Below are 11,575 nucleotides of genomic sequence, written 5' to 3' on the forward strand. Positions count from 1 at the left end.
GCTGCAGACTTCCCTTTCTTCCTCAGTAAAAGTGTTCTATACTAACAGGCAGTACCTCTAATCCCAACTGGCATTTCCCCTAAGTCCTTTGGATGAAAGGATGATCAGGAGATAAAAATCTGAACATGGTACAAACAACATAAAGTTTACATGAATGTCTGTAAATGAAGGCATTTCACAGTTTTAAAATCTAGTTAATTTTACCAGATGTTTAAGTCTTGGTAGGATATATTTTGAAAAAATTAAATAAAATAGATTCAAGGCCTTTAAAAGACAAACCTTGCCAGTATGCTATATTCCCATTTAATGAGTAAGGATTTCTGGGTATCACAGTTTTCTTAAAAAACCTACATTTAAAAAAGCACTTCAGGGATTTCCCTGGCGGTCCAGTGGTTAGCACTCGGTGCTTTCACTGCAGTGGGCCTGGGTTCAATCCCTGGTCAGGGAACTAAGATCCCGCAAACCGTGTGGTGTGGCCAAAAAAATGACTTCAGCTGTTCTACACAGGTGATCTTATAAACTGATGACACGTGTGAGTAAAAAGAGCCAATATTAAGATTTATGAGATACCTTATAAATAATATTACTTTGATATTAAATATCAATTAATATTAAATCAATATTTAAGCCAAGGTGGTCTTTGGCAAACCAGGATGTATGGTCACCTTAGCTACAGACCTCATTATGAGAAACACTGTTACATTGTTGTAGAGGAAATATTATGATGGCCTATTTTCTAATTAAAATTTTAATAAAATAGAATCCAAAATGCAAGTCCCATTCTGAATTTTACAAGGCAGAAGGTAGTGATAAAGTGAGGTACTTATGTCTACAAAACCCTAAGCCATTAGTATTAATATCATGTAAAGAAACAATGATGCTCATAAATTAAAAATGATTAGAAAGGAATATGATTTTTAACATAATTACTTCACAATATAGATTTGTCCATATGGATATAAATAAATGACTGAAGTCTGTATATGCAGATTTTAAATTTGCAGCCATATAAGACACACAAAAAAAACTGGAGCTAAAGAATGGCTGTTCAAAACAAAAACAAACAAAAAAAAATCCAAGTAGATGGTAACTTAGTAAACAGCTTAGCCAAAGAACACTTAAAATAGAAGATATTTAATTTTCAGTTTAATATGGTAATCCACAATTAATAAAGACAGGTTGTACTTTCATTAATAAAACATCTATTTTCTCAGCCAAGCAGACCGATGTTTTATTAAATCTTCACACTGGGAGCACTTAAGATTTTTCTGAAACTTTAACAGATAAAATTAAGCTAGCCTGAAAGATCTCAGAATGTAAAGTCACAGTAAACACAACCCCCTAGTGTTGACCTTCATTGCAATACACTCTAAAAAGTATATTATCTGTGACCAAAACTAAATCAGACTAAAAACTACCCCCAAAACGAAAATTCTAGCACAAATGAATTAATGCAGATTCATAGGTTTAACTGTGATCGATCACTGTATTATAGAAAAAGGCCTCTACATTAACCACATTTTAAAACAGGTACAGTATATTCCACCTATTTAAAAAATGAAAAACAAAGATTTTGGGGGGTAAAATAGTAATGTTGGTAGAGCCTATCTTATTCATGCTACATACATCCCAGTATACGATTAATTAGCTATACAGTATCTTAATATAAAACCAAAAGTGTTATCTCAAATCTGAGTCAATGTCTTTAAGGACTTACCCATCCATTCAATTCAATTAACTGATCTAAGCATTTTTTGTTTTAGTATTATTTTTATATTAGTAGCTAATTACTTCCACCTTCCAACAGCTTACACTTATTTAATATAGCAAGGTTCTAAGCAACGTTTTTCCTTTTATTCTTAAGAAGTATTCTATAGACCTCAAACAGACAGACTAAAGGGAAAACCTTGAGAAATGAAAGAAATCTCTTGCCACCCTTAGAACTACCAAGTTCTACACTCAAGAGACAATTCTAAATTGAAAAAATTTTTTTTAAAAATGGGAAAAGGCAATATAAAAATTTCCTAAAATGTAGAAGAAATTAGACTAATTTAGTTTTCTTTAATATCTTCTTTAATAAGACATTACAACACACAACTGAGCCCCCAGTGTGTCAGTTAAACATGGGGATGTAGATGCATACGAAGGAGAATGGAAACAAGTTTAATCTTAACCCCATTCCTTTTGGCAACTAATGGCAATACAGAACACAAAAGGAGCAATTCTGTGTATTTTATCAAGTCTTTGAAGATGCCATAACAGTTTTATAATGAACTTTGCTGTGATCTGTTAAAGAATCTTCAAATTAATGAGGATGTTTAAAAATTGTAATCTTCCCCTTACACCGATTTAAGCCAAACACAAAAAAAGCGGACTGCGCTATAATCCTCACATAAAGTGTAAGAATTAATGTCTTATGCTATATCAATGCAGCCATCTCCTTATCATTGAGATCTAAAGTTAAATATGGTGTCCTCAGCTGCTTATAAAAAAAGCGTTAAATACAAGAACATAAAGCTTTTATTCTGAATTAGTCAGTAAAACAAATTAAAAAAAAATTAAACCAAAACTTGTAAAAAGGTTTTTAAATGATTTGTTACTAACATAAACATACATATGCTCAAAGCACTTTTTAGAACTTTTAAATTGTAATTTAACCAGAACTTCTGTTAATAACCACTATAAGCAATTAGGCCAACTCTAATGTTTTGGTAACCAACATGTTGGGAATTAACAAATAATCAATCTGAAACTGAGGAAATCAAATACATGAAAAAAAATGACTATTTTAAAGTAAGAGTATAATAGGAGTTACTAAGAAACTATCACCACTGAAGCTTTTCCTTGGAAACATCTTATTTTAAACTTACAGTGAAGACACACAGGGTGGGCAGAATATGTACAGCTACAAAACAAATGCAGTGATGAGTTACAGCAGAAAGAGGGAATGCATTCTGTAATCCACGGCATCAGATTTGCGGCTCTAAGCAACTACGAGTAAAGATTTGAGTGTTCTTCCTATTCTATCAACTTTAAAATTTAAACTGAGTTACAGCGGTTTCATTTGTATTAACAGTTGGCAAAAGCAAATTAGAAGAAACCTAAATTAGTCTGTTTTAACTGGGTAGGATTTACCTCATTCATCGGAACCAACCCACTTCCCCAACCTTAGAGCCAAAAAAATGTGGATATTGGCCTATTTTAATATTTTTCTAGTTCAGACGGAAGTCATACTGTACACAGCCTTTGATTTTAGGAACCAGAACAAAGTAAAAATCCACTACTCACTTAAAAAGAAAAGGAAGGAGAAGGTTCTGGGAATTAACCCAGTCACAAGCCATTCCAATCTTTCTGTTAACGCAAAATGCATTCACATATTGGCCAAATTGTTATTAACTTCCAAAAACTCCTTTGAAAATTATGAGTTCCATATGAAAGAACTTGAACAATTTTCAAAGAATCAAGTATAATTTATAAAAGATAGATCTTTACCAGTTCACATATGTTCCATCATATTTTGTATTGAACAGTAAGTTGATTACTTCATTGTGGCATATACTTCAGAACCTAATTTTTCAGACGGGCTGAATGACAATCCAACCACTTTAAGGAATTTATCAGTTATCTACAAGCTATACCTGGCTGGCAGGTATAGCCAGGTCACACAGCAAGTTTAAATATTCCAACCTCAATCACAAGAAACAATCTGAGGGGAAAATGACACATGATTGCAATATACTAAGGCAGCAGGTAAGTCATTCTTCACCTAGGTCAGCAGCTGCCAATAAAATCGTGTGCACAAATTTAATGAATGAGCCTGCTCTAGTTTAACCGTGAACATGGCCCTGAACTTAGAAAGGGAGATAAGAATTGCGCTTGCAATTCTAGCTGATGAATTCATTAGATTTTTATAAGGCAAATAATGTAGAAAGTTAGAACAGAATTTCTAGAACGATTTATCCTGTGATGTTGTAAAATCAAAGTACTACTTTATTAAATGAGTTATTTTATACAATATGAACATCAATATAATTACAATTGTAAAAAAATTTTTTATAACAAGGATGGACTGATTTTCAGATTTCCAAATCAGAGTCAACTGTACATTTACACAGAATTGTCTTTGCATGAAGCCCAAAAGGGAACAGCATAAAAATGAGTGTTTCTGTAGCCCCTTTATTTTTGCTGATCAACAGTTTGTTAGAAAAGCAGCTGCAGGTTTGTTACCTAAGGTCTGAGACAGGAGAAGAGTCAAAGGTGTCACGAATTCACCTACAAAACATAAGCAAGATTTTCGGTGAACGTAAGCATTACACAAATGTGATTTATATGCATTTCAAATGTCTTTTAAAAAAAAAGCACAGGAAGGGCTTCCCTGGTGGCGCAGTGGTTGAGAGTCCGCCTGCCAATGCAGGGGACACGGGTTCGTGCCCTGGTCCGGGAAGATCCCACATGCTGTGGAGCGGCTGGGCCCGTGAGCCATGGCCACTGAGCCTGTGTGTCCGGAGCCTGTGCTCCACAACAGGAGAGGCCACAGCAGTGAGAGGCCCGTGTACCGCAAAAAAAAAAAAAGCACAGGATGAATTGGGAGATTGGGATTGACATATATACACTAACATGTACAAAACAGATAACTAATAAGAACCTGCTGTATAAAAAAAATAAATTTTTTTTTAAAAAAGCACACGCCTAAGCTACGAAGTTAGTCTGATAGATCTGTCAGCTAAATTTTTATAAACAGATCTTTGATGAATTTACTTTAAAAATAATACTCATGCATATATCATCACCACCATTTAGAAAAAAAAATCCAACCACACAAAGTATAAACTGATTATTTTCAAGCAACTACCTAGTTTATACAGTGAATGCCTACATTTTGCCTTATATTTTAATGTACTTAGAAGCTCTGCTAAGCATTCTAAGTAAAATACCTGCAAAAAAGCACTCATAAACTTTGGTCTGCATCATTTCTGGGAGCAAGACTCTCAAATACCTTTATAAAGTTATTTTCTTTAAACTGAAAACTTTCTTCCATTCTTGGACCAGAGTTGGCCAGCATCACCTCATGCCATTTTTGGCTACAGTGGTTAAAAAACATGGATGTTTCAAGGGCACTGAAAGGATATGGTCTGTGAAAATGGACTTTCAACAACTGTTAAGTTAAACATTAACTTAAAAGGGGGCAGTAATGAAGTCTCAGCTAGAAGACAGAAATCAATTTTACAATTACAGAAGATAATTCTGCTCTTGTATACAGTCCTGCCATTAACGAATGAAAAGAAGAAAAGGTCAATTACCTGTAAACAACTTTATGCCTGAACATCAGCTAATTCTGGAGGAAGTGGAGTCTTAGGATGCTTGCTCTCAAAGTGCTGCTTGAAGGTCTTAGGGTCTGGCATTTGTGTCTAATTTTAAAAATTGTGCAAAAAAGAAGAGTTAGACCTGACTCATGAAATTAAAATGTGCTAACTTTTAAAATCCTGAGCCTACTCACGATCGACAACTATTGCAAAACACTTTTAAAGTCCTGTAACTTAATGGCTGGAATATGAAAAAGGATCCTGTAACAAAGAAATTCCTAGCATAGTCCCTCATTTCACATATAAAGGGTCACAAAGAATGAAGTATTCTTATCTGATTAATAGTAAATAGGTAACATTTACTGAACACATTATGTTAAGCATGTTACCAAAATTCTCATAGAACCTTCCAGTAATCTTAAATCAGGTCCTACTATCCTCATTTTATGTGCTAAGGAAACTAAAACCTAGAGATTAATTTGTCCAACACCTATGTTTAACCTAGTAATAGGTATTTCAGATCTCAAATACTACACTATACTGACTTACCTAGGCAAGGACCTTCAATTATTCTTTAGCACATTACATTAGACAAAACATGAAATAAACATTTTTTGTTGTTTTGAGTTTTTAAATATATGAGTTACTCCAATACTTTTAAGTCAAGGTATTTCTCCATTAGTAATTTTGTCCTTGCCTCTTTCCAAACAGAATCTGAAGCTGCTCAATTTCATTATTTTGAGTATATCAAAGCTCATTATTACATTAAATAACCTTCAAAGCTCAGTATGAAGGTTATTTAATATAATAGATTTCCTCTCTTAGATTAATGAGAACTTTTATGTAGTTAGGAACTTCTATTTCATCAGTAATGACTTCAATAAATGATAAACTTTAGTCCAGGAATCAAGTCTTATCAATATCCCTTCCCATTCATACTACCAATTCTACCTAGGCATAGGGCTTTGGAGGGAACAAAAAAAGTTTGTTGTAACTGGACCAACCTCACTATGCACTTTTCCTTTGGCACTTTTATTCACTAACTTCAAGGGTAGTGAGCTTGAACAAACAGGCAAAAAAAGAGACCCTGGCTTGGAATTTAAGAAAAACTTCTTTGAGGCAGTGTGGTATAGTGGTCTAAAAGATGGGCTCTGGAGCTGGACCTCCTGGGTTTAGATCTCAGCTCTTCTGCATACTAGCTGGGTGACCGTGCACAAGTTATTTAGTCCCCATGACTCAATTCACTCTCCTGTAAAATGACAATAAAAGTACTTTACGCCATAGGGTTGTTATGTGAATTAATGGGCTCAGGCATGTAAAACACTTCGATCAGTGTCTGGCACCTGGTAAGCACTCAATAGCAGCTGTTATGATTACTCTTCAAATCTAATAAAACACATTAATTCTAGTAAAAGCCGTCAATGTAAATATACTGTTTAGTTTTGCAGACATCATAACAATGAATTTAGCGAAGCAAAAAAAAAACCAATTATATAACCACAGGTATATTACATAGCTCTAAATTAAGAATGTAAACTGACCTTTTTTAAAGTTCAAAGTGTATTATTTGCCCTTAAGAAGACATCTTTATTCTCCATGAGGAAACGGAGTTTGCTTTGTTCACTCCTTTTCACTAACACCAAGAGAACTGTGCCTGGCCAAAGGAGCTATCCAAAAAATGTAATTGTTGGGACTCCCCTGGCGGTCCAATGGTTAGGACTCCACACTTCCACTGCAAGGGCACAGGTCCATCCCTGGTCAGGGAACTAAGACCCTGCATGCTGCACAGCGCAGACAACAACAACAAAAGGCATATATATGTGTGTGTGTGTGTGTGTGTGTGTGTGTGTGTGTGTGTGTGTGTGTGTGTGTGTGTGTGTGTGTGTGTGTGTGTGTGTGTGTGTGTGTGTGTGTGTGTGTGTGTGTGTGTGTGTATGTATATATACATATATATATAAAATTGTTGAACAGATGAATGAAGATGGGTTCCTAACACAACTAGCTCTCGCCATGTCTGCAAAATTTTAACCTATATAAACCAAGCTCTAATGAAAGAACTGTCCACGAGAAAGCTATGTCTTTCAATTCCCCTTACCCTACAGACAGTGCAGGTATATATTAAGGCAGCTTTGGCAGCAGCCTTTTGGTCATGTCCTTGTTTCTTCTTTTGTCCAGCTTGCTTTTTGGCATTTTTCTGCTGAGACTGAATCTTCTGCTGTCCACGAGCCATATCTAAAAACAGAAGTTGAGGCATTAAAGTGAAATCTAAGTATGATAACACTCTCAGAGTTTGACAGTTGTTTTATAGAAACACTTGTCAATCAAAATGTATGGATTTACAAATTCTCATATACAATGCTACTAGAGGATAAATGGATAATAACCACTGTAGAAAACTAGTCGTCTACTCTATAATCTCACAATTCCACTCTTGGTATATATTAAACAGAAATGCAGGTACACTGTTTCTAAAACTGGAAACAATCCAAATGCCTACTAATAATAAGATGGATACATAACTTGTGGCAGATTTCTACAATGGAATACTATGCAGCACTCAAAGAGAAGAAACTATTTTTAAACAACATGGTTATATCTCAGCATTAAGGAAAGAAGCCAGATACAAAGAACATATTGTTGCAAAACTAATCCAGGAAGTAACGCTGGGAAGAAAGGGCATGAGGGGGATTTTTGGGGTACTGATAATGTTCTGTGTCTTGAACATTGAATACACTTTTACAAGTGTATTCACTTGTAAAAATTCACTGAGCTATATACCTAAGAATTGTACACTTTCTTATATGTAATCTTCAAAAGTTTACCATAAACAGTTTAGCCCCTTCCTCAATCATTTTTCTGATCATTTTGCAAAGGTACTCTCCCCTTCCAGTATTCACTGTGTGGCCTGAGATTCTTACAACTTTAAGAGAAATAAAAGCTGTCATCTAATGTCTCTAAAGGAGCTCATATGAGCAATGGAAACCGTTCTCTTAAATACTCAGGTTTCATGAAACTACTGTGCTAGTCTTTCTTTAAAAAAAAAATGCTATTCATAGGATTGTTGGACAAATTATTAAATAAGATTAAGGGTACCTTTACAAAAATGAAAGATACCACTTTTTACTACTGCTGATCTGAAATGAACATGGGCTAAAAATTAAGGTAAAAGAACTACTTTTACTTTTTCATTAAAATTAAAGACTCCTTTAAGACAACACAAGTTAAATCTGTTCATAAAAGGTCTATAATGAGTCTCAACTGCTTTTTAAATACTTTAAAATAGGATCTAAGGAGAATTCCTATGGATAGTTTTGACTAGCACTGCAATTAAATTTTAAACTTTTAAGTCACTGTAGGACATGAACACACAATGGATCTATAACTTCACCAGAAAATAGTGCTAGCTTTTTCTAACTGGAACCTTAACTAGTTAACTGGTATGAGGTCAAAGCATTTCATTGAAACACCCGAGCTTCTCCCAAAAAGAAAAAGGGAAACTGAAAAAATAAACACATCAATTGGACAAGTTCCCACTAGCATTAAACACTGAACCAGAAGTCAAAATATAAAGGAGGATCAATCCTTTTCTAGGAAGCTGGCTGAATATTTTAACAAATTACAAAAATGTTTAGTATGCTAGCCTAATATAAGAACCCCATTCCCACCAAATAAAGGTAAATATCACCAGACATCTTAGCCCTTGAAGACTACCATTTTTGGGTTTTTTTGTTATTTTTTAAAAACCAAATTCTTATTAATTCCAAGCCGAATGAAATGATTTTTTAAAAAGTATATTTATGGCACGCTTACAAACCTATTCTCATGGAAACAGATTTGGATACTTTTGTATTATTTGGATGATAGGTATTCAATCTTTACGCATCCTAATGTTTATAGCATTCTTAATGTCTCAATGCCTTAGCATCAGTACCTTATGTTAGAATACTTCAGTCCTCTCATAGATCTGAACTCTTCCACACGATGTATGCTATGCTATGTATGTTAATACACTGTGTGGCTAACCTCTTGTTTTACATTGAAAAAAAAACTTATAAAATGGTAAGCTACTAATTCTAGAGGTTTCTTTGATATCTAGATGTTATTAGCTATTTTGATAACATTTTCATGCAGTGATCTGTAGAAAGCAATGCCATTAGATACACATTATTTTTAACTTTTGCAGTTACCATTTCTCCTCAAATATAACATTAACAATACATTTAACCCATTTTCATTGTCATCTAACAAAAGTAACAAAAAGCCATAGAAGTTTTAATAAATAGAAGACTGTGGTTGCTTGTTCTTATTTTTAAAACAGAAAACACCAGGTAAGGGAAACTGAATCAGTCTAAACGCCTGAGATAGGCCCCTAAGTTCTAGCAACACGCTGCACTGATTTCCTTTCTGAAAGCAGAAATGCAAACGAACAAACCACCTGCTTTTGGACAGCTCGACTTAGGACTTACTCTCAAGCCAGCTGAGTTTTCTACAAGATCTAAGCGTAACCAAGCATAACTTCTCCTTGACTAAATGCAACAAACCGAGGAGCAAGAAGTCCTTTATAAATACCCCAAAGCTGGCTTTTAATATAACTCTTATTTTGTATGGTCTTCTGAGGGGGCTCCAAAGAGGGAAGCAGTAGAGGGAATAATGAGTTCTTCCAAAATGAGGAGCTCTTACAGGAGGCAACAAGTAAGCACTGTCCCAGAGATCCTCTTAAAACCAAAACAAACGAGTAAGAGAGAAAAAGATTTTGGATCCAAGAAGTAGGATCATTCTCCACAAGCATCTAAAACGAAGAGGCCCAAGCAGTGACCAACATATTGACCCTAGCCTCTTTTAAATACATCCCTTTGGAGAGGAGAGAGGATGATAGCACCAGCAGTGAGGTCTATTTCACCCAGCACTTCGCTGAGCCCAGCTGCAGCCCCGCGCGCCTTCCTTCCCAAACCGGCCTCTCCCGCCTGGGAGAGCTCCCTCCTCTCTTCTGCCACCCAGAGCCACACAACCCCTACCTACCCGCCACTCCTCACGGACCCCGGCCCGAGACGCGCCTCCAGGAGGCCTCGGCTGCCCGAAACCCGGCCCCTTCGGCCACGGGGAGCCCCAGCCTCGAGAAACCGACCAGCTGCTGTCGCCGGCGTGTTACTGCTCCGCCGCTGCGGCCGGCCTGCGACCCGGCCACCTGCAGGGCCTGGCAGGCGCCCGAGCTTCCCGTCCTTCCGCGGCCCGCGGCGGGACAGGACGGGCTCGGCCGCCCCCAGGAAGGCGGGGCAGGCCGGCGGCCCCTCGCGACCCGCGATGACCCCCCACGGTCCCCGCCGACCCCGCCGGCAGGGCCCCCACCCGGCTCCCAGGAGTCCTGCGGCGTCAGCACCGCCCCACAGCCGCTCACCCGGGCCGGGACAGTCTTGCGTCGGAGAAACCGCGCAGCGCGAGAGGGCCGGGGGAGGTGGCCGGAGGGAGAGGAAGGGGAGCGCAGCGCGCCCAGTACCGCTTCGGCCTCCTCCACCCGCCAAGGAGGGGAAAGGGGGAGAGCCGGGAGCACAACAGCCCGCGCCTCGCACCCGCCGCCGCGCGCGCCCGCCGCCGCCTCAGCCTACGGGGAGGCCACTACACCTCGTGCTCGCGCACGCCGCACAGCTCTCCCAGTCGCCCCAGCGTAGCCTGCTCTGCGCAGCCCCCGCCCACCGGCCTTCCTGCCGCGGCCTCCCTCCGCCCCCACCCGCTCGCGCGCCTGCGCCTCTTCCGGTCGCGCGGGCCAATGGCAGCGCGCCCCTATTACATAAGCGAGAGGGGGCGGGGCCTGGCGCGGACGGTGGCCCCTCAGAGACGGGAGCAGCAGGGGACGTCGCGCTCTGTCCCTGGCGCACCGCCCCCCCTTCTCCTGTGTGCTCCATCTGGGCGGCTTCAGCCGGCCCTGGGAGCCGCGTGATCTCGGTCCTGGCGGGTGACGGCCCGCAGTGTGATTCACAGGTCGCTTGCTCACTCACTGGGGCGGCGGCCAGGCTTCGACCCCTGCGTCCGCTCTCACGAGCCTCCAGTCTCGGCTGCGTCCTTCTGTGCCCCGGCCTGGGGAGGGTCCCGGAGAGGTGCGCCAGCGCCGCGGCTGTGTGGGTCACCGACCTCGGAGCCCGCCACCCGGGCACACCGCAGCTTCCGCCCCGAGTGCGGCCGGCGCGCCGGGAGGCCCTGAACTGGGACGCGCGGCCTTTGTTCTCTCACCACCTACCCTTTACGTCGTTCCCACGGAAACCTCAAGTTATTTGACC

General features: G+C 39.4%; 1 protein-coding gene across 3 annotated transcripts; it reads right to left on the reverse strand.

Moving 5' to 3' along the window:
- Positions 1-1,129: 1,129 nt before the first annotated feature.
- Positions 1,130-11,012, reverse strand: ZNF706 (zinc finger protein 706). 3 transcript variants are annotated; one of them, XM_067017115.1, is made up of 4 exons: positions 10,923-11,012; positions 7,399-7,535; positions 5,301-5,408; positions 1,130-4,272 (listed from the first exon to the last, which is right to left on the reverse strand). In XM_067017115.1, the coding sequence occupies exons 2-3, from the start codon at positions 7,531-7,533 to the stop codon at positions 5,313-5,315; spliced, it is 231 nt and encodes a 76-aa protein (XP_066873216.1). In that variant the 5' UTR covers positions 7,534-7,535; positions 10,923-11,012; the 3' UTR covers positions 1,130-4,272; positions 5,301-5,312. The 3 variants fall into 3 exon arrangements, with proteins under 3 accessions (XP_066873216.1, XP_058898973.1, XP_058898974.1); XM_059042990.2 differs by having other exon boundaries at positions 10,699-10,957; XM_059042991.2 differs by lacking the exon at positions 10,923-11,012 and adding an exon at positions 10,323-10,412 and having other exon boundaries at positions 2,051-4,272.
- Between the last annotated feature and the right edge of the window lie 563 nt (positions 11,013-11,575).

Source organism: Kogia breviceps, chromosome 17 (assembly GCF_026419965.1).
Source record: "Kogia breviceps isolate mKogBre1 chromosome 17, mKogBre1 haplotype 1, whole genome shotgun sequence".
Taxonomy (NCBI): Eukaryota; Metazoa; Chordata; class Mammalia; order Artiodactyla; family Physeteridae; genus Kogia; species Kogia breviceps.

Excerpts from the sequence above, each read along its gene's own strand:
- ZNF706 (XM_067017115.1), bottom strand. The coding sequence starts at position 7,533 with ATGGCTCGTGGACAGCAGAAGATTCAGTCTCAGCAGAAAAATGCCAAA. Across the intron at positions 5,409-7,398 it reads ATACCTGCACTGTCTGTAGG|ACACAAATGCCAGACCCTAA; the intron begins GTAAGGGGAATT and ends TTTTAAAATTAG.